This window comes from Chelonia mydas, chromosome 8 (assembly GCF_015237465.2).
Source record: "Chelonia mydas isolate rCheMyd1 chromosome 8, rCheMyd1.pri.v2, whole genome shotgun sequence".
NCBI classification, from domain to species: Eukaryota; Metazoa; Chordata; order Testudines; family Cheloniidae; genus Chelonia; species Chelonia mydas.
In genome coordinates this window covers 11,096,208-11,121,964 of record NC_057854.1, presented here as the reverse complement: position 1 = coordinate 11,121,964, position 25,757 = coordinate 11,096,208, and the positions used below count along the sequence as shown (strand labels likewise).

The 25,757-nt window shown below is 42.5% G+C and overlaps 1 protein-coding gene and 1 long non-coding RNA gene across 4 annotated transcripts in view; one reads left to right on the top strand and one right to left on the bottom strand.

Annotated features, from left to right (window-relative positions):
• Positions 1-1,951: 1,951 nt before the first annotated feature.
• LOC114018871 (myeloid protein 1-like) overlaps positions 1,952-25,757 on the bottom strand; it is a 53,175-nt gene continuing 29,369 nt past the window's right edge. The window contains exons 10-13 of the mRNA XM_037907729.2: positions 5,097-5,277; positions 4,199-4,295; positions 2,817-2,968; positions 1,952-2,181 (exon numbers count right to left, since the gene is read on the bottom strand). Coding sequence (XP_037763657.2) covers positions 2,015-2,181; positions 2,817-2,968; positions 4,199-4,295; positions 5,097-5,277 — 597 coding nt within the window. The 3' untranslated portion in view covers positions 1,952-2,014. The remainder of the gene's footprint in view (positions 2,182-2,816; positions 2,969-4,198; positions 4,296-5,096; positions 5,278-25,757) is intronic.
• On the top strand, positions 6,544-18,219 carry LOC122466821. 3 transcript variants are annotated; one of them, XR_006292677.1, is made up of 3 exons: positions 6,544-6,621; positions 15,513-15,610; positions 18,050-18,219. It is a non-coding gene; the product is annotated as an uncharacterized LOC122466821 (long non-coding RNA). The 3 variants fall into 3 exon arrangements; XR_006292675.1 differs by lacking the exon at positions 6,544-6,621 and adding an exon at positions 11,998-13,312; XR_006292676.1 differs by lacking the exon at positions 6,544-6,621 and adding an exon at positions 11,998-13,596.

Sequence of the window (25,757 nt, the reverse complement as noted above, 5' to 3'; positions counted from 1 at the left end):
AGGATGTGGACAAAGCTAATGTACTCAATGCTTTTTTTGCCTCTGTCTTCATGAAGAAGGTCAGCTTCCAGACTACTGCACTGGGCAGCACAGCATGGGGAGGAGGTGACCAGCCCTCTGTGGAGAAAGAAGTGGTTCGGGACTATTTAGAAAAGCTGGACTAGCACAGGTCTGTGGGGCTGGATGCGCTGCATCCGAGAGTGCTAAAGGAGTTGGTGGATGTGATTGCAGAGCCATTGGCAATTATCTTTGAAAACTCATGGCGATGGGCGGAGGTCCTGGACGACTGGAGAAAGGCTAATGTAGTGCCCATCTTTAAAAAAGGGAAGAAGGAGGATCCAGGGAACTACAGGCCAGTCAGCCTCACCTCAGTCCCTGGAAAAATCATGGAGCAGGTCCTCAAGGAATCAATTCTGAAGCACTTAGAGGAGAGGAAAGTGATCAGGAACAGTCAGCATGGATTCACCAAGGGCAAGTCATGCCTGACTAATCTAATTGCCTTCTATGACAAGATAACTGGCTCTGTAGATGAGGGGAAAGCGGTGGACATGTTATTCCTTGACTTTAGCAAAGCTTTTGGCACGGTCTCCCACAGTGTTCTTGCCAGCAAGTTAAAGAAGTATGGGCTGGATGAATGGACTATAAGGTGGATAGAAAGCTGGCAAGATCGTTGGACTCAACGGGTTGTGATCAACAGTTCAATGTCCAGTTTGCAGCCAGTATCAAGCGGAGTGCCCCTGGGGTCGGTCCTGGGGCCGGTTTTGTTGAACATCTTCATTAATGATCTGAATAATGGGATGGATTGCACCCTCAGCAAGTTTGTGGATGACACTAAGCTGGGGAGAAAGGTAGATACGCTGGAGGGTAGGGCTAGGGCCACAGTGACCTAGAGAAATTGGAGGATTGGGGCAGAAGAAATCTGATGAGGTTGGGGCAGGAGGTTGGGGCAGAAGAAATCTGATGGTTCAACAAGGACAAGTGCAGAGTCCTGCACTTACGACAGAAGAATTCCATGCATTGCTACAGGCTGGGAACTGACTGGCTAAGCGGCAGTTCTGTTAGGCAGAATCAAGTCTAAAATGGCTGTCTCCTCGCTTACTTCCTCCACTTTCTGAAACAGAAAGTGTTCCCCAATGTATTCCAAGAAATTATTGGAAATTTTATGTTTTGCCTTATTACTTTTCCAAAAGATGCCTCAGTAATTAAAGTTCCCTATAACTACCAGGTCATTTGTTTTTGATATTTCTGTTGTTTGTTTTTAGAAATGTTTCATCCACCTCCTCTTCCTGATTTGATGTAGACCCTTACCATAATGTCACCTCTAACATCTGCGTTTTATCTTTACCCAGAGGTTTTCAACTAGTCTGCCTCACCTCCTTCTGGACCTCAAAACAAGTATACGTATTCTTGCTGTATAATGCAATCCGTCCTTCTTTATTCCCTGCCTGTCTTTCTTAAAAAAGCTATCCTGCTCTATTCCAATATTTGAGTCACAAAATTTATCCCTCTAAGTCTCTGTGAAGCTAATTAAGTCATATTTTAGTTTAGGCCCAGCCCCTGGCCCTGGCGGTTTCATGCAGGGAAAGAGGAAATCCCATCATCCTCCCTCCCCCTGCGGCCCAGCCAAATCTAGCAGCTGAGCCCAGCGCAGGGTAGGAGCCACTGGCCAGGGCATCCCCACCCCCACAGTGATTTACCTCTTCACATGGCTTCACTGGGGAGACGCCTGTGATTGCTCTTGCGGCTTCCCTTTGCTTTCCTGTCAGAAAGTCATTTTTCTATGGGGAAGCAAAGAAATCTGTGGGGGACATGAATTCTGTGGGCATGCAGTGGCGCAGAATTTCCCTGGGAGTAATATACATTTTTATTTTTCTGTATGTATAAAGTGTCTTTTCCCATGGGCTACCTTTTTCAATTTACCCTATCTGAGTAGGGGGCGGAAGAAACTTGCTTTTGTTTGCTCAGATAATTTTATTTGGGATTTTGTACATTTCCGTTTAATATACATTTCCATTTATAAGTAGCGAGTGACATTAAAGCGGTTACATTTCTGGACATGAACATGAGATGTTATACCAGGATATACTCTCTGCATTGGCATCATTTCTCCAATTGTCTGCCCCTTGTTGATCCGACCTCTGTATTTAACAGGCCTGATATAGAACATCTGGACACAGAAACCTTGAGAGGAGGAGGAGCAGGGGAAAAAAGATTTAGGAAGGATAAAGGAAACATCAAACTTTGATCATCATCTGATCTCCTTGGCTGATTTTACTCTGACAATTTTCTGATTATCTTCCAATCTTGTACTGCCATTGGTGTTAGTTAGCACTGCTGGGAGCACCAGTGCAGTCCAGCTAACAGTATTCATGAAGTTGGTGTTATTAGACTGGTGTCTTTGGGAGGTCAGGGGAGGAATTTTTTTCTTACGGAACCAAACTACCATGTATTTCAAGCTCCTTCTTTTTATTTTCATCTTTTTTTCCTTCACTTTAGGTCCCCATTTTTGTTCCTTTGTCTAAGTGGGTGGAGAGCTAGAGGGGAAAAGAAGTGTGTTGCTGGTCCTTTTGTTGGAGAATTTGGCCTGCCTTGTGTTTGAGTTAGAGTTGTACCTGTATTCAAATATAGGACCAGATAGTTTTGAGTGAAACGTTGACATTGGCCTACTTTACACAGTTATGATTTGCTTACCGTCTAAATTTATTTAGATTGTGCTTCTACCATAGCTCTCCAATTGGTTAAGAACAGAAGGTAATCTTGTTTAATGACAAATCTTTATTAAATATTTAAATATTAGTGTATGGTAGCTCAGTTACCTGATCCACGAAGTTGGACACCATTATCAATGACGCTACTCCCTCCATGGGGGTTAATTCGTCTTTCAATCATGCCACTGAAAGGAGCATACACTGTTGAGCCATCTCTGCATATAACATCCACCCCAAGGTGCTTTCTTCGACCGTCCTTTCTGCAAATGTGTAAGTAATGAGACAATGCTGACTTACATGTTCATTAGCCCTAAAGCCTCAGACGAGATACACCAGGTAGATTATTTAAAGCAACACAAGGGGATATGGCCACCATTGTTAGCTTCGGTGTGTTTCAAATTTTTGTATTTCTGCAATGGAAATAGAAGCGTTTGAGGGTTCAGTCCAGTTATAAGAATTGCAAATCTCTCTCAACTGTTACCAGAGCAAGTCAAAAATATATTATATTTTCCATAAAACTTATTGAACAAAATAAAATCGTCACCTTTACACTTTTTTAGTGTTTTGGGGGTATACCAGGGTTTCAAAAAAACAAAAAGTAACACAACCTCCCCACCCCCAATATCAGTATTTCCTTTGTTTAAAATGAAAAAAAACCTTCACATTTTGAGGTCTTTGATATTTGTGAAAACCCAGAAAAATTCCTTGAAGAAAAGGAAAATTTCTCAAGAAGATCTGAGGGGAAAAAAAGCCTTTAATCATTGAGTTTAAAAAAAACAGCAAATTAGTAAATTTGATAGAACTGTTCAAAACATTTCCATCTACTCTTAATATCTCCAGTTAGTTTGATGGTGCTGCAGACTGTTCACTCATTTACAAGGCTCAAAAGAACACTGGACCTTCCACTAGTGTAAATCAGCAGAACTGCAATGACTTCACTGCTGCTATGCTGACTTACACAGGTTGAGCACCTGACCTATTAGTTCGGAACTGGGGTCACTCAAGTGTGTGGCAGTGAGACCATTTCAATGTCATTTCTAAACTAGTTCTGTCCCGCCTGTGTCTAGAACAACAAACTGAACAGCCTCAGAGAGCTGCATGTGAAATCTGGTGGTCTGAGTCCAGTTCCTAGTGGGCAAATGTCCTGTCCCCATCACAAAAATCCTTAGAAATAACATTAAAGTAATTAAGGACCCATCCATGAGGGCCCAGGACTGAATGGGTCATGGAGACGACTCTCTCCCTATTCTCAGAGTGATTTTGTCAGGTGAGGGATTAATGCACGCTGGAAGGATTGTTGTCCTGGTTCTTCTTTAGTGAACTGCTCTTCAGTGGTGTCATTCTGACAGACTTCAGAAGCCCTGAGTGCTTTAAATGATGGTTAAACTCGGAAGTTTTGGTTCTTGGTGAACATCTCATTATTTTAGCAACAACAACAAACAAACAAACCACTCGTTCCACACACAGAAAAAGTGCTCTCGGTATACTACCTTGGAGCTGTATAATATCCACAGCCATATGCATCACAGCCCCTTGCTTTGTTCATAGGATTCCCGGCACATATCTGTCCCCAGGGTCCTGCAGCAACTTAAGAAGAAATGGAATATACAAAATTGAAGCTTTTTTTGCCTTATACAAAACATAATGTTGCATATTAAATGTTTGGTATGCAACTAATAGATTTAAAATAGGAGGACACTGAACTTTCTTTAGTAATATGCGTTATCATGTGTCACTTTCGAATATACATTGGTTGTGTGAGCGTCAACAGATGAATGGCTCTTTATTTCTTTCAGTTAGTGTGAACAGAGTGGTGTTCTTTCTTCTTTTAAATAGAATACACAGTACAGGAGAGAAGATCTTGATATTTTTGACACAGGAATAATTGATCCAACCCAAGTTTTTCTTGCAGAACTCTGAAAGGATTCCCATGCTTGACTTAGATTGTAAACTCTTTGGAGCACAGGCTCTCTTTTTTGTGAGTGCGTTTGTACACCACCTGGCCAATGACTGGAGCGCGTAGGTGATACTGCAGTAGGAATAATGAATAATAACTTAGGCTAAGAATCGAATAGCCGAAAACAGCAAGAGCACCCTTTTCAGCCAGCTCCCTGACCCAAGAAACCTTTCTCCAATTTTTTTGCAAGGGTCAGCCACTGCACTTTCTGCACTCCTTTAGGCTCGCTCTCTCTCATATTCCCAGTTTTGCTCCATACCACACACCAGCCCAAACCAGTACTCAGCCAAAAGCTCCCCGGCAGTTTCGCATACTCTTTTTATCCTAGGTGGCAGATTTATGCCCAACAAGGTTCCACCCAGCTCATAACAATACTTTATTCTAGATATGCTGCATTTATTTTTATGGACCTGTAGCGGGGCGAGACTCACCGGTTCGGTGCCTCCTGCTGGTCGTCCAGGGAATTAGCTCTTCACCAGCACTGGAGTGCCCTCTGCATGCCAGTGTCTCCCCTGCAACTGGCCCCGTGTCCCTCCTGGACCCCGGTGCCTTTTCCCCTGGGGTTCTGCCCCAGCAGGACCCCCACTCTGGGTTTCCCCTCCCAGAGGAACCCCCAACCCTCTAAACCCACCTTGCCTCAGTGGCTACTGCCAGTCATCAGCTAGCCCCCATTCACTGGGGCAGACTGCAGTGCAATGGCCACTCATCACAGGCCAGGGGGTAGGACCTGCTGTCTTTGCCTATCCTCAGGCTGCCCCTCTGCAGCCCAAGTGCTTCTGTAGGCTTTCACCAAGGCCTGCAGCCTGTGGGTTTATCAGGCTGGAGCTCCCCAGCTCCCTTTGCCCTTCCCCAGAGCTGCTCTGCTCAGGCACCCTGTTCCCAGGCAGCTCACCTTTCCCACTCCAAGGCTAGAATGGGACTCCTCAGCTTCTGGCCCACTGCCCTCTTATAAGGGCCAGCTGGGCCCAAAATGAGCTGTCCACAGCTGTGGCTGCTTCCCCACAGCTTCCCCCAGCGGTTCTCACTCCATTTCCCAGCTGCAGCCCTCTCCAGGGCTGCTTTTCACCCCTGTTCTGTGGGAGTGGGGCAGCTGCCCCACTTGAGGACCCTTTGTAGAATAATGTATTTGTCAATGTGAGTATAGGTAGCAGAATCCATCCCTTGGCAATTTAATATAGAAACAAACCTACAGAAATATTCTCGGATGATGCCTCTTCAACCATGCTATTACTATCTGCAGTAGAGGGAAAAGCTAATAATATCTGATACGCACCACAAGACATTAATCATGTAAGCCACCTCCATAACGAGTTCACCTGGTAATCACATAGCTGATGTATGGGAAAGAATAACATGCCTTTCTCTACACACAGGAGAGTATAGCTCTATGGTTTCACACAGTAGTTTAATAGTATTCTTAAATCCTCTACAATTATTCAGAGAATCCAGTTGAACTCCCAAGAGAATTTTTTGTTTCCTGATACAGTGATTGCACAGAGAGATACTGTAGGTATAGCTGCTGTCGGATAATATAGATATACAAGCGGTTCAATTAGCTTGGTTAAAGAAAACACATGCTTTGCTGTTAGCAGTTGTGGGAAGGCTTTGAAAAATGGTCTGCTTGATTGGAAATACTGGGCTTGAAATGTGGTTTAATTGGGGGTGGGATGGTGCGGGGGAATGGACCTAAAAGGTAACTGATAACATAGGAGGAAAAGACCTTGGAAAAGGCCCCAGTTATCCAGGATGGTTCTAACAGTAAAGGAGGATTGTGCCTAATGAACTAGTAATGACTCCAACAGGCCAAAACCTGGTTATTATGACATCACTTGAGTCAATATGACATCAGTTGTTTGCTGCATTGTATAAAAGAACCAGACTTGCTAAGGGTATTTCTCAGATCCTTCATGCTGAATCAAGCCAGGTTGCAAGGGTTATCCCGAGACTGATCCATTTGTGAGTATTCTGATCAAGTGCTTATGGAGTGTATTATTGTATGCATGTAACTGCTTATTGCTTCAGCTTTTAGAGATGTTTAGAGCAATTGCAAAAAGACAGTTGTGGTGTTGTCCTGCATAAACAATTCTATCCAACGGCTATACAGAAGTGGATACACATACCAAATCACTAGTGAAGAAGGGATGTGAGAAATATGTTTTTAGATAGTAGTGGTTCCATAAAGGCCTTCACAATGAATATAGAGCAAATGTTGGGATAAAAAGTGTCTCTCTCTCTCAAACCTGTTTCCTTCAACAGGACTTGATCACTTGGAGGAAAGGCCCTTTATATAGTAGTAACTGAAAAATATGTAAATATAATCACATCCAACAAGCTTACATTGAATGACAGCAATTCACTTAAAAACAGAGAACATTTCTTCCTCCATGGTGCTGGTCCTTTGATTGCAGGATCACAGATAGAGAAACAGTCTAAAATGGTCTAAACCTTTTGATCTTTGTCATTATTTAAAACCATTTCGAGGTTTTTGGGAGAAGCCCCGAATTGCTGATGGAGTTAATATACTGTTACCTGTCTATAGTCTCTCTTATGCAATGGACATAGATTAATACTATCAATATTTGACTGTAACCTTTATCGGTAACTTTTATGGATTTTGCTATTAAAGTATTTATACAAAATTAAGATGTAATTTTGATTTTTCAAAAGCACAAGTGGCAGTTAAGACCAGATCTACTCCTATTTCCTTAAGAGGTGTTTTTTTTTTTTTTTGGTAGCAAAAAATGCTAGTTTAAAATCAGCAATATTACAAAATTATTTTGACTTACCAGATGAAATCAAGGTAGCTACAATGATTGCTCTGACTATGAGCATCTTCGTCTGTGTCACCAGAGTTGTGGTTTCAAGTGAAGGGTCTAAAATACTTTGCTTTCTATTTATGCATTCCAAAAGAGGTTGTGTCTAAGTTCCCAGCCAATCAAACATTACTGGAGAAATTTAAGAGGAATCCGTTCTCTTGGTTGAGAACTTAATCCGTAAAGCCAAATACCAGCTGGAACAGAACCTTCTCTTGGGGGCGTCCCGGCAGGGCAGATAATAAATATTGTGGAAACACCTAACCCTTTGGCAAAAGTAATTATGTGGTTTTGGAGACTGCAGTGCAATTAGCTTGTGTGGGGTATTTTTAACAACAATGGGTTTAAAAATAGAAAAGGGGAGAATTCACGGACAAATTGCAGATATCTTTTTCTGCATTCCTCATCAGTCTGTAGCTAAATTCCTGATTTCAGAAAGATAATTGGGTGGAAGGTGGGAAGGAAATCCCAGGTAATCTGTAAAGCTACTTAGGCAGGCCTGAAGACAAACACACACCTCAGTTTTGGGAAGGAAATCCGCTAGTTGGACAATTATGTACTTCACAAGGTGACCACTGAATAATCAACCTTATTTTGGAAAAGTTGTGGGCAAATAGAACCTTATTAGTGTTCCAGGAAATGTTCTTCCTTGTCTCACCAGAAAATGGGACACTTCCTGCTCAGTTACATAAGTCTATTTCATTATACATCCTAGATATGATACACCTTCAGAGTTAACATCAGGAAAAGCCACAGGGTTACAGTCTGGAGCATGGCTGAATGTAAAAACAGGAAACCCTCTAATAATGTAGTGAAACCAAATTACATGAAATTCAAGAAATGGAGAATGCTGAAGCATGAATAAGGCAAACAGTAGTTATTTTGGGGAAGGGGGGAATGTGATCTATTGCTGGTATCCAGAGGCTGAGAGTTAAGTTTATAGTCTTGGCTCTTGCTCTGCCAGGTGTATGTCTTTAGGGAGTCATTACTTCCCAGATGGCTGAGCTGTAAAATAAAAATGAAAAAATAGGTTACATATAATTTTATTATGAGATGTTCAGACCTTGTGGATGTACTCTTGACCCTCTTCCTTTCATTCCCCCTCTCTTTCCTTTCATAGTATCAAACTTCCTTCTGAAAAGCAATTGCCTATCCAACCTTGGTGACAAAACCACAAGAGGAGGTTTAGATACAGGGGACTCAAACACAAATCCTTGTCCTCATAAAATTGGAGGGGGTTAGAATGAAATTAAATAGAACAATGGAAAGAAATAGTGTTGGTTTGTTTCAGAGTAGCAGCCGTGTTAGTCTGTATCTGCAAAAAGAAAAGGAGTACTTGTGGCACCTTAGAGACGAACAAATTTATTTGAGCATAAGCTTTCGTGAGCTGCCGCTCACTTCATCGGATGCATGTAGTGGAAAATACAGTGGGGAGATTTTATATACACAGAGAACATGAAACATTCTTCTATACTTAGTGTCAACAAGGAAAAAAGAAGGGAAGAAAAGGGGAAAAAGCCAAGAAACCTGGAATGTTGAGAGATAATTTCCAAATTTATGAAAAACTGGATATTTTAAGAAAAGGGGCAATAGGTTATGAAAGCATTGAGTGCTAAATAAAAAGGCAATTTTTTTCCCCAAAAAAGGTTTTGAAGGAAATTTTTTGGCCATTTCTACTCTCAAGGCATGATTTAGTGCCAGGAATTCATATGTTGCGAAGGCTGATCCTTTTGACAGTCCAAATACACAGACCACAAAGTATTTCAAACCATTAATAAATAAGATTGGGTGAATCACCTTTCCTTATAAAACAGAGTGAATATTTTGTTCTTTTTTGTGACGTTACTAAAAATCCTTTTCAAATCTTATTTTATTAACCTCAGTCATTGCACTTACGTAGCAAACAACAGTGGCGCGTTCGAGGTCCCCCGCATCTATACTTAGCATATGAACCAGAACAATAATTGCTCCTATACTGACATATCCCTCTGTGGTTTAAACAGTCTCGATCGTAGAGCAGAAACCACAGGTGCTCATCCATTTTACCTAAGAAATAATAGAGTTTTTAAAAATCTCATTAGAAATTGATACTATCTATCTATCATTTATTTTAGTAACCACAATCATAGTGACACTGCCATTAATCATTGGCACAAAATCATGGAAATGGCTAGTAAGGTCCCTCTGTCAAGGAAAGATTTTCTCCAGGACTGTTGGTTATCCTGACTCCCTTAGTTATTATCTAGCCAAGCTATGTATATTCTTTAATCTTTCCTCAAAAGCCAATCTTTTGATCCTCTTAATCATTTTATTACCACTTCAGTTTGCTGGCACTTTATTGGTATTGACTGCTCACAGCTGTATATGGAAATCTGGACATAGTCTCAGTACCATACAGTAGTGGGGCAGATGAATGTATAGTGCCTTGCTAGAACAGAGGTCCCATCCATATGCCTCCAGAGGAAGGCACACCATTCCCTGCCCTCACCATCATTACGTGGCTAAATCTGCAATATTTTTAGGAGGGGAAGATTTCAGCTTGACCCAGCTGGTGACCAGGTGACATGCTGGGCTAATGAACTGCTACTAGGCATGGTTCAAATCCACTTATGCTGGTTTTCCATAGCCTGGATGGGGTTTCCCCTGAGCTTAATTTTCTCCAGAGAACTTAGAACCATTGCAGAAGGAAAAATTGGAAAGCGTCCAGTGGAGGGTAACAAAAATGATTAGGGGACTGGAACACATGACTTATGAGGAGAGGCTGAGGGAACTGGGATTGTTTAGTCTGCGGAAGAGAAGAATGAGGGGGGATTTGATAGCTGCTTTCAACTACCTGAAAGGGGATTCCAAAGAGGATGGATCTAGACTGTTCTCAGTGGTAGCAGATGACAGAACAAGGAGTAATGGTCTCAAGTTGCAGTGGGGGAGGTTTAGGTTGGATATTAGGAAGAGCTTTTTCACTAGGAGGGTGGTGAAGCACTGGAATGTGTTAGCTAGGGAGGTGGTGGAATCTCCTTCCTTTGACGTTTTTAAGATCAGGCTTGACAAAGCCCTGGCTGGGATGATTTAGTTGGGGATTGGTCCTGCTTTGAGCAGGGGGTTGGATTAGATGACCTCCTGAGGTCCCTTCCAACCTTGATATTCTATAATTCTAAGAACCAGGAAGAGGTGTTTCTCTGGTCCTCCTACTAATTTAGGGATGGAAATCCACCTAGTCAGATGATCCTTCCCATGGATATGGGTGGAGGGAAGGAGTCTCCTCAACACTTCCATGAAAACACAAAATGGTGGAAAGAGGCAGCCCATCCCCCTCTCTCTCCTATGGAATCTGAGGGAAGAGAAGGGGATGTACCTCAGAAGAAAACTTCAGATAAGGGATGGGGGAACCTAGGGTTTGTCACAAGTCAGTTGAGGGCCACTTCACCTTGAATGTTTCCTTAGAATATGTGCTAACTATGGTAAACTCTCTCTTCCATCCTGTAGCTAGCCTTCACACTAAGAACCTTTCTCAGAACTGGGGAAGAGCTCTGTGTAGCTCGAAATCTTGTCTCTCTCACCAACAGAAGTTGGTCCAGTGAAATATTATTTCACCCGCCTTGTCTGTCTAAGACTATTCTTATGCAGTCTCGATGTATTATAAATGTATACTTTGGAAAACTGAAATCAGTAGACTATAAAATAGCTTGTACTTACACGAAATAGAGCAAGGCATGCAGCATTTTCTATTTTTATTAGGTCCGCACAGGCCAGAAAGCATTTCAGACCAGCATCTTTTTTGCCGATAGTCATAGCACTTCCCCTGTTTTTTCTCACAGTTAACGTCAGCAGCACCTATCAAGTACAAAAGACTTTGTTCAGAAATGTCACGGACATGTTACACTGGGCTATTACAGTGAAGTTGCAAGGTATAACTGAATAGTAAATAAGTACTAATAAAATTCCTGAGGCGCTCCTCACTAACTATGACTCTGGACTTGGCTGTGCCTCTACGAAAGCTGAGCTGTGAGGATTTTCTCCCTTGTTCTCTAAAATAAGTCATCTGGGTTGAAAGTGCACATTCAGCTCTTCGTGAAATTCTAACAATAGTAAGTAACCTACTCTTTTTAAAAAAGAGAGAAAAAAGGCTTAATTTAGAATGTCACTCACCCTCTGTGAAGACGAATGACTTGGTGGGGGGGGGAGGGTTAGGGTTGGTCTGATTTCTAAAATTGGAAATGTATAACCAATTGAAAACTTATTTCTTAGCATGATCAGTTGCCACTTACTAAGATTTTCGGTATAGCCTAGTTGTTCCCCTCTGCACCTAAATGATATCAGTAAGGAGCAGAGTGGACTACATTCTGCAGTGACCAGGAGGCTAAGTTGAGAGTCATGAGGGAACTGCTTGTTCCAGGCTGCTGCTGGGACAATTTGCATGGGATTCCAAATGTTTCATTGAGAAACACATAGCAAAATCCCACAACTGCATATTTGGATCCCAGGCTCTGCAATGTGATCTGCCAGTTCAGAATCGTGCACCCATCTAGAGTCCTGTCCCACAAGGGACCCTGCAGAGGTGCAGGGGCCCAAACTAGACATTGTGAGATAGGTGAGTTAGGTGATACGTCTTTGCGAACACACAACCTTTGATTTGTAATCACAAATACAGCAGCCCTGCTAACCCAGCCTTCCAGAAATCTTTCCAACCAAACAGCAGCAACAGCAAAGGGGTGGTGTCATTTTCCCCCATTTCATTCACCTAAGATGTGAATTTCAGAACCTTGCTTATACCATGCTCAATAATGTTCACATTTAAAGGCAATTTCTTCCTCCTTCCAACCGCGAACAGTAGGCAAAGACAGGATTGTTAGGAAAGGAAATAGTTAATAGCCAGTTTTTCCCCTAGCAAATGAAAAAGTAAGATACAGGAATACCATTCATGAAATTGTATTCTATTCAGGACAAGCGAGAGACACTTGTTTGTCAAGAGAGTGCAAAAATGTTTTCCCTAAATTTCCCCTATACCTCTAGAACTAACTGTCTATTGCTGAAAATATTGATAATCTCTTAACTGATTTTTACTGGTGTAATACTCCTCCACTATTGTATTTTAAAATCTAGTTTACTGTAGCATTTTACAACAATAAACTTCTATAGAATGTGCAGTTAAATATAATCTCAATTATAATAATATTTAATACCTAGCTCTTATATAGCATCTTTTATCCATAGATATCAATTCAGTTGGGTCAGTTTAAATTCATCTAGACAAGCTGACTTTGTTAAGGACTTACCGACTGAAATCAAGGCAAAGACAAAAATCAGTGAAATCATTCTGTACGCTTCACCACGATTCTGTGTTCACGCAACGGTACTGGACTTTCTTCTCATCCTGCTACTTATGAATGCTAGTGAAGGCCACCCTGGCTTCCAAGCCAATCCAAATTCATATACTTTCAATTCAGTGTAAAGGAGGCAGTCTTATTATGTGAGCTAATCTGGAGACGAAAATCCCATCCCAGTGTGTATGGCTCCAATACAAAACGTCTGAGCAGATGGGGATTTCTACTTGAGAGATATCCAAAACCAGGATTTTCTCCTAATTCTCAACAAACTCATGCACAATAAACAATTTAGCTATGTTTGAATATAAAATATTGCTGTGCCATAGAGGACTTTAGGTGAATGGGCCTTTGAAAGCTTGTTTCTGTTGTTTCTTAGAAATTGATAAGTCAGTGAAGGGTTCACTGGAAACCTGGATTAACAGGTATGACGCTACCCCTGTCACAGACCCTCGACTAAATCCTGCTTTCTTTACTGAGAGGAAAACAGAGTTCGGTGGGAATAATTGCTGAGTAAGGACTACAAGATTTGCCCCCTTTGTACCTTCTCTGTTTGTTTTTCAACTAGTTTTGTTCTGACTTCTCATGAAATTAGTTGAACGGGTTAAACTTGCTAAAACTAAATTATTTGCTGAATGTCTTATGCTATCCTCTTGAACCAAGATAAGAGATGAATGCTCATTGGCTGCTTTTTTTGAGCAGGAGAGGCAAGGATACAATCTCTTCCTTGTTCACGTTCTGTATCTTCTGTTATAATTTGTTTCACATGAATGTACAAAGGAACACTGAGTACAAATGTAAGTATCTGCTCCATTGTCCGAGACCTAGAAAAGTATTCTGATGACCCAAGGGAATTCTTTATTAATGGTTAACATTCATATTTCCCATCAGTCCGCAGCATAGCTGGTTTTCCTTGCTGAGTAGCTCATAGCAGAAAGAATTGGAGCAATATTGCATTTATCGTGAGTGTGAGAGAGTCAAAGCCAGAGATGGGCAGACTGAAACAAAAGCAAATTTAGACCTTGTTATCTTCCATAATTGAAGAGCCAGTAAGTAAGAGTGTGTGGAAGACTGGAGATACTGAAGCCAGAAGCCTGAATGTTTTGTCTCAGAATAACACAGCTAACATTCAGAGCTGGTAAGATCAATACAGGTAGAAGAGTAAGTGTCAGGGAAACTGTTCCAGAACAGTATGGAGGAAATCCTAACCCCACTGAAGTCAATATCCGTTTTGCTATTGATTTCATTAGAGCCAGTATTTCACCCTAAAAGAACTTTTAAAGGAACCCCCGAGAGAAGTAAAAGATGGTTCACCCACACCTTAGAAGACAGCTTGGGCTTTACTATGGCACATCCTAGAAAACCCTATAATATCTCAGCACTCAACACCCAATGTATGTGCCCTCCCAACACCCCTGTAAGATAGGGGTATCATTATTCTCATTGTGAAACTGAGGCACAGGGAGCCACATTTACAAAGGTATTTAGGCACCTAAAGATGCAGCAAGGTGGAGAGCAGCATTAATAGATGTGCATAAGTGAGTTTGGTGCATACCTCCCATTGACTTTCAACAGAAATTAGGCACCTAATCGGCTTAGGAGTTTTGTAAAACCCACTAGGGCTAGATCCACAGAGGGGATGTAGGTAAAGCATTGCAATGCCTAACTTTAGCACCCTGCTTCTGTGATTCTACAGCTGTGGGTTAGGATCCCAGGCTTCCTAACTACTGGGCTATGGGATATTCTGGGGTAGGTCTCTTGATGATATTCCACTTTGTATATGATACTTACATCTTCAGTGGGCTAGAGGGTGAGTGAGAGAGACTCTCTAGCCTGGTAGTTAGGCCACTTACCTGGGAAGTTGGGAGACCCAAGTTATGGTCCCTACTCTGATGAATATTCAAGTATTTTATACAACAAAGTGGAACAGCTTCAACAGGAGAGATTGAGAAAGAGCCTCCCCATGATATACCATAGCTCAGTGGTCAGGACATCCACCATGATGGTGGGAGACCTGGGATCAAGTCCCTGTTCCAACTCCAGTAGAGTGAGGATTTGACCTCCTTCATCCTGGGTAAATGTTCTCACCACTGGGCTCTTGGATATAAGAGGGGTAGCACTACCTTCTCCTCCTCCAACTGTGTTTTGTGTGTGCCCTAATCAGTTAAATGTGCTCTACGGCAGCTTCTCAGTGTGCCCGTTGAATTGGGTTCCACAGGTGAATTAGGCAGGTGAACACCAAGTTTGTGAATCCCACCAGAGCTTGGGCACTGAGCAGCTAAGCGGCAATGTAGGTGCTAGGGACTTTAGGTGCTTAGAGGGGAGGTGACAGCTGGGCAGGGGTTTCAAGAATGTCAGTTTTGGATTTGGATAGCTAAAATGGCCATTAGGCACTTAAATCCATTTGTGGATCTAGCTCTGTGAGGTGTTTTGTTTTTTTTTTTTGTAGGAGTGGTGGGTGAAATTCTGTGTCCTGCATTATGCAGGAGGTCAGACTAGATGATCATAATGGTCCCTTCTGACCTAAATATCTATGAATCTACATGCCTATTTAGGCATTGAAATACCTTTGTAAATCTGCCCCAGAGAGATTAAGGGATTTGCACAAAGTCTCCAAGAGAAGTGTGTAGCAGAGCTAAGAAGAAGACTCAGATTGCCTGAGTCCCAGTTCAGTACCTTACCCATAAGACCCTTCCTTCTTCCTACCTTACAGAAGTTATCCCCATTACCTGAAGCTGAGGAGGACGCATACTGAGGTGATCTAGCTGACCAGCTATCCTCATTTCACCATCTCCCATTGTATTCCATCTGGTAAGAACAAAGAATTTAATCAGGGACTAGAGATGCTGAGTATCTGTAAAGTGCATTCCATCATATTCATCTTTTACTAGGAATAAAGATTTATGCTGGTCATCTTTCTTTAGGAACCAGAATTGACTTAGTAATGTATTAAACAGTGGAGGCAAATGACATCTGAAGGGGAGTTAGTGACCTAGAGAAAGGTACACCCAGAGCCAATTGATAGCAGTGAGTGAAATGACAATGTGTCTTAATTCCAAACAGAGTAGGCAGTGTACTCCAGCGGTTGTAAAGGTAACCGATTCAGAATGTAACCGGGGCCCTATATCCACCCCTTTTATTTCTTCAGCGTGACAGGTTCAAAGAGGTGCATGGTTACTGATATCTCCTCCTTGCCAAGTGTTTTCTGGCTCTTTTGCGGTTAGCACTATACAACAAATTACTAAGTGCATTTGTGATGTGGGGTGGGTGGAAGAAAACCAGATGAATGGAAAAGCAGAAAAACGGGCCCTTATACACGTTCCAAGGGAATAATTTTTCACAGTGTTTCTATATCTGAATGTGTGCATCAATTTTAGGATTTTGTTCAGGGATAGGTGGGATGGGAGGAGTGGGGGAGTGAGAATCAGCTACATGCAGTAAGAAGTCAGCACAGAAAGGGAAATATTTAAGGAGGTGTCTGCCTATTTTCATATGTTTTTGGACCAGATTTTCAAAAGCACAGAACCTGGCTTACATATTTGATAGCTGGTGGGTGTCCCATTGACTTGAATGTAGTAACACTGGCTTTACGCTAGTGTAAGTGAAATATGAATCTGGCACCACATTGTCTCTTGATCCTTCGAGGTGGTCAGAACTCTGGCAGTTAAATTCCGCAGTGAATAGAAATGGTGGCGCAAGCTGCACATTGGGTGTTTGAGAGTCAGAAAATGAGTATAGGAGCTTTAATGGACTCAGTTTCATTTCAGAGTCAAGCCAGGGTAGACTGTGTACATGTAAAGATGTCGGATGTACATGACGAAGTGGGTATTCACCCACGAAAGCTTATGGTCCAATATATCTGTAGTCTATCAGGTGCCACAGGACTCTTGCTTTGAGCAGGGGGTTGGACTAGATGACCACCTGAGATCTCGTCCAACCCGTATGAGTCTATGATGAAGGAATACATCGGTAACCCCCAGTTCAGCCTATAGAGCAAGCATATACCTTTGGAATAGTGGCCCACTTGACTAGACAATTGAACTTGGGGACAAGAGGTTTGTGTGCATCCTTTGCAGTGATCCATAAAATAGGAATGGAAACTGCATCACCCTCTTTGCCCTGCCAATGTTCTCCCCAAGCAGGGCTGAGGTACATTGTGAGAGATTCTTGCAGTGCCACGGCCAGGCTGTGCCAGTTTTGTGGATCCATCTCCTTTCCCAAGCACTGAGGGCATGACCCAAAATCCAGATTCAGGGAGCTCAGCACTTCAGAACATTAAATCCTTCACTTAGGAGCTAAACCTTAGGCTCCTGTTTTTGAAACGCTGAGCGTATGTCTACATTGCAGCTAGACACCTGCGGCTGATCTGTGCCAGCTGCCTCCTTGCAAGGTCCTAGAGCCCGGGCCTGAGCCCAAACATCCATGCTGCAATTAAACAGCCCCTTAGCCCGAACCCTGTGAGCCTGAGCCAGCTGGCACAGGTTAGCCAGGGGTTTTTAATCGTAGTATAGACAGAGTCAAGGGCTTATTCCAAAGCCCATTGAAGTCCATAGAAAATTGACTTCAATGATCTTTGGCTCGGGTCCTAACTCCACATACAAAATGGAAGCCAAATAAATATGATCTGATTAATAACAAATTAGTCAGAAGGTTGTTTAGTTTGTTAATAATGAAACCATTGCTTCACAGAATGCAAATTAAGTACTAGTTTCTCTGTGTGAGGGAGGAAGCATCTGATGATGAGCTAATACAGAAGCTGATTGAACATTTTGAAAAATGTGAGAAACTTCCTTATGAGTTAAAAGCTGCTCAGGTGGAAAAAGAAAACTAGATTGGCGCCACTAAGTACAAAAGCAGAGACACTGGAGATGGAAAATACCTGTGAAGTCTCCAGCCCATCTCTCTTCCAGTGCAGAATTATACCCTACAGTGCATTTCTTCCTGTCTTCCTTGAAAAGTCCCAAGAGAGGGGTTTTTTGCCACTTACTGTGGGAGAATATTCCACATCACAATACATTTCACAGTAAGAAAACTTACTGGTATTCAACCTTCTTAATTTTGTCTGTACTCTTAGCTATATCCCTATGTGTAATACAAACTAATCTCCCGTTAAATATTTGGAACTGCTTTCATATTCCACCATAGCCCCCTTGTCATCCCCTAGTCATGCTATAACAAATTGACCTTTGTACTCAGAAACCAAGTCCCTCATCTTCTAATCCGTATACTTATTCTTTGATATCCTTCCAGTTTGTCTCTCCTTTCGGGCAATGTGGTGTGCACAATACTCCAGATGTGGTCACATCAGACTCAGGGAGCAAAAGGAACTATTCAAAGCGGAAAATTCCAAACATCCATCATTTTCTCATTATTTATTATTGTTCCCTGCTAGTCACCCTCATTCATTAAAAGATGGAAAGCTAATGTGGACTAAATTTGTGTGTGTGTGTGCTCAATGGCATGTAAATGTAATGAGAGGTGTATAGAATAGGCGCAGAAGTTAGCATTCATAGTCTAATTTGAAGAAGTTGCTTCCAAACTTTTGTTGATTCATTGGCCTATTCTGTTGTTGGTGAACTTCACCCCTGTGCAGGGAGCCAGCACAAAGCCCATGTACCACTTAAGTCTCACTTAAGCCTTATTTTGTGCCGGCCCATCTGCAAGGGGTGAAGTTCACCAACAACAGAATGCCTGTGTTGGTGCATCTGTTCTTTTCTCTTTTATACAGAAATGATGACTTCCAATTTTTTTTTAAAAAAATGTAGAATCCCCACAAACAAACCAACACACAAAGCCAGGATGAACCCCCTGCTTAAAGGCTTAGAAAATCTCCAGCCTCTTGATACAGTCACTTGGGGCGGTATTGGCAGCTTAGCGTCCAGACCACGTTGGGGCTGCACTGCCCCAGGAGCAGAGATGGGACTAATTCTGAGTTAGATTTGAAGTTCAGTCCCTGCTTCCTCCTTATTCCACGAAGGATGTGAACTGCGTTGTAAGCCTTTTTCCAGGCGCACCTTAATTCCCCTTTATGCCAGCTCAGCTGGGGAAGGAGAGTGAATGTACAGCCAAGATTCCATCCACTCCCACCAACCTACACAGGAGAGAGAGTACAAGCCTGGAGACAGCTGCTTTCCTTCTGCGCATGGACCAGCAACGTGGGTAGCCAATGCAGAGAACAGGGTATGTCATCTCACTGCCCTGTGTGGGTACATTAGGTAGCTCACAGCTTAGGCTTTGGCAAATTAAATGCCGCAACAGTTCTGCAAATCAAACCAACCAAAAATCAAACCATACACTTAAAAAAATATCAAGCCATTGACAATACTTTCGTTAATATGAAAGAGGCTGGCGGAGAAGCAAAAAGCCTCAAGTGCATCCCCAATATGCAAACCTGGAGGTGGAGTTCAAACCTCTAGTCAATTTAAGGAGCCCCAGTTTAGTGTGCCAGGTTGTTTCATCTCCTTCAGAAATTGGAGATGATGTCTGGGGAAAAACCTGGCTGGAAATAGTCAAATCCTTTCAGCAGATTCCTGAGAAACACACCAGGATCTGGAAAGGGCAGACGCCTGCTGTGAAGTCAGAGGGATACTTTTTTTTTAAAATAGACAATTTAATACAGTGTCCGGGTCAGATTTTGAAACCGAGGAGGGCGATGGGTCATTGGTGGTGGGATGGAGAGTGAGCCCACCCTGCACTCACCTGGCAGCGGCTACAGTCCCGCAGGGCTGGGCCTGGATCCCCACTGTGGGCATTGCAACCTGGCACTTGAGGTTGAAGCACCATTCGGGTCTGGCCTGTCCGCCTTTCAGTCATGATGGAGGAGCACCGGGCCAAATCTGAGTGAGTGGTGATGGATCATGGTGAATGGGGTTGCATTGCCTGGAGCAGGGATCCGGGCCCAGTCCCATGGGCCGGGACAGGAGCCACTGCTGCTTGGGGAAATTGGGCCAGGCTTGCTCTTCAGCCCCATATGAAAATTATGAAAAAGTGCCATATATAGCCAAAAGCTCACAGGGGTACTCCATCTCCCATCAAAATAGGTACCGCCTCTCGGGGATGTGGAGTACCTACGCCAACGGGAGATGCTCTCCTGTCGGCCTAGGAAGCATGTGCACTAAGTGCCACCCAGTGCAGCTGCAGCACTGTATGTGTAGACAAGACCTAGCGGTTCAAGTATAGACATTCCAGATCCTGCAACCCTTACTCACCTCAGTAGTGCTGTCAATATTGAGGGCTGTAGGACCGAGTCTTTTAAATGTGAAATTTAAATAATATATTAAAATGTCTTCCTGTTACGAAACTTGTAAAAAGAACAACATTTTCTTGGTTAAATTGAAAACAGACATTTTGGAAGTATTTTTTCTATATTTCTGTTTGCAGTGTTGTAGCTGCGTATGTCCCAGGATAGAGAAAGAAGGCAGATGAGGTAATATCTTTTGTTGGAACAGCTTCCAATTAAAAAAAATTACCTCACCCACTTTTGTGTGTCTGTTTTTTCTGGAATGAGTTATAGTTACTACCTGTTACACTGCTCCCAATTATATTTGATTGGTCAGTTTTTATGAAATATGCAACATTACTTTTTAAATATTATTGACCTCATCTGCCATTGGGAAGCTTTATAATATTTTAAGTGTATGTTAAGTTTTCATCCACACTGTAAATGTACCATATATTAAAGTGCAACACACATGGATAGAAAATTATTTTGTGGGGAGAATATGAATGGTGCTAGCCCGGGAATCTAAATAATTATTTGCAGTATGGGCCAGCAGAGGGAGCATTAGTTTTTGTTTGTGCACAATCCTTCATTGATACAAGAACTCAATTGTTTTCATTCTTCTGTTTTCTTTAGAGAGCAAAAGGGATTACAGTTGTCTCTAGCTATTAAAAACTTGATAGGAATGTAATGTACATATGGGAACAAACTTTCCTGTTTAGTTTGAGATACGATATTATGTACAATAATATTCTTATAGTTTTCCTCCAACACAACCATAAAACTGGGAGGGGGGGGGTGAGGAGTGGGTCTGGAACAATGGGAGGGGGGAAGTGTGGGGGAAAGTCCAGAACAGAGAGAGGCAGGAGGGGTGTGTGTGTGTGTGTCGGGGGAGGGTCTGGAGCAGTTGGAGGCAGGGAAGGCGTGGAGGGGGGGTCTGGAGCGGTGGGAGGCAGGGGAGGCGTGGAGGGGGGGTCTGGAGCGGTGGGAGGCGTGGAGAGGGGGGTCTGGAGCGGTGGGAGGCGGGAGGTGTGGAGGGACATCTGGAGCGATGGGAGGCAGAGGAAGCATGGAGGGGAATCTGGAGCAGTTGGCGGCAGGGGAGGTATGGGAAGGTGTAGAGCAGTGGGAGGCAGAGGAGGCATGGAGGGGGGGTCTGGAGCAGTGGGAGGCAGAGGACCTATGGGAAGGTCTGGAGCGGTGGGAGGCAGAGGAGGCGTGGAGGGGGGTCTGGAGCGGTGGGAGGCAGAGGAGGCATGGAGGGGGGGTCTGGAGCAGTTGGGGGCAGGGGAGGCATGGAGGGGGGTCTGGAGCAGTGGGAGGTTTGGGAAGATCCAGAGCAGTGGGAGGCAGAGGAGGCGTGGAGGGGGGGTCTGGAGCAGTTGGGGGCAGGGGAGGCGTGGAAGGGTGGGTCTGGAGCAGTGGGAGGTTTGGGAAGATCCAGAGCAGTGGGAGGCAGAGGAGGCGTGGAGGGGGATATGGATGAGTGGGAGGTAGGGGAAGTGTGTGTGTCTGTGTTTGAAAATGCACAGTCATCTCTTTGTGTGTGATGATTGCAACAGCAGTATGTGCTGTGTGTGCTTTAAAAAAAAAAAGTCTCAGTGTGCTGTGTAACCGGTCTCAGGTGAGGGTGAGCCACTTTAGGTTTTTTTTGTTTTTTTTTTTTCTCTTTTTGGGCTGGTGTCATTCAACAATGAGAAACTTTTAATGATTTGAAAAATTACTTCTCTGCATGCTGAGTGGCCGTGTGCTATTTTTTACAAATATAGAGTTTAGGTGTTCCCCAGCTCTCCTACATAATATCAATAAGGAGCAGAGTGAACTGCACTTGGCAGTGAGTAGGAGGTCAAGTTGAGAGTCATGAGGGAACTGCTTGTTCCAGGCTGCTTCTGGGACAATTTGCCTGAGCTATATTTCAAGTATTTCATTGAGAAGCACATAGCAAAATCCTTCAACTGCATATTTGGATCCCAGTCTCTGCCAGTTCAGAGCCCTGTGCTCCTGCAGAGTCCAGTCCCAAAAGGACCCCCAGAGGTGCAGGGGGCCAGTCTAGACATTGCTAGCTTGGTGAGTTAGCTGATATCACTTTGTGAACTCACAATCTTTGCTTTGGAATCACAAATACAGCTGCCCTGCTAATCCAGCCTTCCAGAAACCTTTCCTACCAAACAGCAGCACCAGCAAAGGGGTGGTGTCATTCTCCCCCGTCTCATTTACTCATGTGAATTTCAGAACTTTGATGTCTGCAGTAGGAGTTTACAAGGAGATTTTGCACCTATGCAAAAACATACTTTATTTTCCCCCTTCGGTGAAGACATAGCTTAAGAGTTTGTCTCAACTACAGTTTTTGTTTGTGTTGTAACTCTGGTTAATAGGTCATGTAAATTAACCCAGGTTAATTGGTAATCAGCTAATTTAAATTATGACATGAGCAAAAAGTATAACCTAGGCAAATCCTCAAGCAACTCAACAGGGGTGCAAGCAGCCCAAAGGCAATTTATATAAAGCAGGCTCCTCCCACATCCCACCTGACTCACCTCCCACCCCCAACAAGATATATTTGTCTTGGTCAACCTTCACATTTAAAATACGAGATATGCAAAACTACTTTTTAAATATATTACTGATGTAATCTATAATTGGGAAACTTTCTAATAATTTAAGTATATGTTAAGTTTTTATCTATATTGGAAATTAAAGCATAAGCCACATTTTCAGAAAATAATTTGTTTTCTCAAGGGGGACAGTAAAATTTTTGTTAGCTAGGGAGTCTAAATAGCTGTTTTCAGTACAGAGATAAGGTGGTTGAGATAATATCTTTTATTGCACCCGCTTCTCAGAACTCTTCTTCATGTCACTGCTATGACACCTCTGCTTATTTGCAGTACAGGCCAGCAGAGGGGGTGATAGCTTTATGTTTTTATCTGAACTTCCTTCATTAAAAGTTTACCTTTATCCCTCTCCATTGTTGGCATTCTTTTGAAAAGTTTTGTTTAGAGAGCAAAGGGCCTCCTATTGTCTTTAGCTATTAAAAATGGATACAAACATAATGTTCCCATCAGAACAATTATTCCTGTTTAGTTTGAGATACAATAATATTCTTATAAAAAGAAAAGGAGTACTTGTGGCACCTTAGAGACTAACCGATAAGTACTCCTTTTCTTTTTGCGAATATAGACTAACACAGCTGCTACTCTGAAACCAATAATATTCTTATAATTCCCTCGTCCTCCCCAATAGAAACTTCTGCCCACAAAGCATAAGTAATATGCAACTGTCTAAAATGTATAAAGGGAAGCTGGCGAAGAAATGATAGGACTGAGTATAAAGTATCTTTTTGCATGTCATGTGGCACTTGATCAATTTTTTTTATCAACAGTCGCTTTTCAAGAGAAACATGCTGGATTTTCGCCATTGACTTCAATGGGAGCCAATTTTGTCCATGTTATGCAGCCTAGGATATGTATTCACAAGGGTAAACTACTTTCTCTGTACCCCAACATACTGTTATAAGTAATAAAGGGTAATTTTACTAGATTACAGACGAGTGGATGTTGGTGGAGAGAGTATTGATCAAAGTCTTGTTAGTTGCATAGCAGTGGGTTGTCTGAGTGGTGCTTATCCACCAGTGTGCACTGTTATGCAGTTTTCAGTTCTTAGTGGATTTCCAAAATTCTTTAAAAGCAGCAGTGTAATTTTGCACTGTTGCAATAGTGAGGGTATTCATGGTGTCCTGGCCAAATACTAGCTCCTTAAGATTAGTGACAGGATGATTCCAGGTCTGAAATCTGTAACCTTTACCAATTGTGGCATTTTCCTACACATGAGGTGGTATGAAAGTAATGAAGATTGTGAAAATGATCAGAATACTTATGAATGCTGATCCTTACGAACATCTCGTGTTCAAATAATACACCACAAATGGGAACTGTACATTGTGGCTATTTTTAAGGCTAGCAACATTACAGCTGGCTGCAGCCCAATTGGATTAGATGCTCACTTCATAACAAAAAGAACAGTAGATCTAAATCAATAATATTTGCAGTATAAATCTGCTTCTGTCTGTCACTGAGCAGGTCTGTTTGCTGAAGATGGTAGTGTGTGACATAGGCTGTATGGCAACCTTACTGGAAACTTTGCGGGAGGGGGAAAGAATAAAATACTTTCTCAGTTTCTGAATTGCTGATCCATCTCTGGGAAGTTTAAACCTTATTACAGTCAGCTGCCAAATTGAATAGCTAGGAAAATGTGCATTAACTGCACTGGTTATTAAAAGTTCCTCCACTTCCAGTAGGAATTGCAACTAGTTTTTATTACCTGTAGTGTGTCAAGTCCAATTTTCAATTGGCAATACCTGAAAACTGAATACTCCTGGGGCACGTTCTGCACCCATATGTGTATCCGCAGCTCTCATTGTTGTCATTCACCACCCATGGGCCTCTAAGCAACAAACTGGACCCTTTTAATGTATTGGTGCTCCTTCTTCCACCAAAGCCAGGAACACAATTCCATTTTCTTCAGTAGCAGTTGGATTGGGCTATACGGAAACCTTATAGCAAGTAATATGTACCCCAAAGCTAGCAACTATAGTGGCATTAGCTTTCTCACAGGATAAGTGGATGTGACATGTCCCTGCCCTATGGATCTTTAGCTGAACTAGGTATGGATGAAGTGACGTGGATAAAACAAAACCATACCTTATTTCGCCCATTTCTCTAACCGAATCTGAAATGAACCAATCCGAGGCATGAGAAAGTTCAAGTAAGTTGTTGTTTCGTTCATTGTCCTTCTTCTTTGTTGCCTTCCAAGCTCTGTCTATTAACCATGTTCCACCCACTTGTAAGTCAAAATGAGGCACCATTCACAGACTGCACATTTGCATCAGTTGGGGAGGTTCTGAAATTAGTATCAGGGAAGGCTGCTCTCATGGTATTTCCAGACTGAACAGAAATAAAGAGGACAGGAATGCTCCTTAGACATTGTTCTTGTGAAGGTTCTAGCTCAGATTTGCAGACATAAGAGGCTCATGCAGATTCAAAATCTTGAATGCTGCTGTGATGTGCAATGAATGTTACTAATAATTAACTGATACAATACATAGTTTTCACCAAGCCCTGACCAACCTCATCAAACTGTTGCTGGTAATTAGTGACTGATTTGTTGTGCTCACAGGTTAAAGTGCATACGAGGTATTTCCCTCTCCACTGTACCTCAGGTTACATCCCACGTGCGTGGGCACGCAGAATAGAAACTATGCAGTGTGACTACATGAATTAGACTGTCACTTACCTTGACACCTTTGTTGGATCATATTAAAGAAGTTCTGTATTAAAATCACAAATGAGTTTGATTCCCCATAGTTTAAATTCCAGGGTATTACTAATTAAGAGGTCTCTTGGTTTTTGGTACTGTTTCTCTCCCTCTGTGTATGAAACTTGCAAGCTACTAATTGTGTTAGTACATTCTAAGACAGAGTCTGTTCTCAAAGCAATTCACAGAGACTCAAAGCAATACTCTAACAACAGAAACAGCACCGAGAGACTCCCCGCCCTTTTGTTGTATTAACAATTGTGATTAAAATAGAGATAGAGGATGTATGTGGATGGATGCTTGGTGTGGATAATAACTGAATGATCAGGGAGGTGCCAGCCTAAGAATCCAGTGTCCATCGGCTGAAGAAGGCGTCAAGTGGAAATAACCAGAGGACCCCCGGAGGGCAGACTGGAATCCACCCAACAG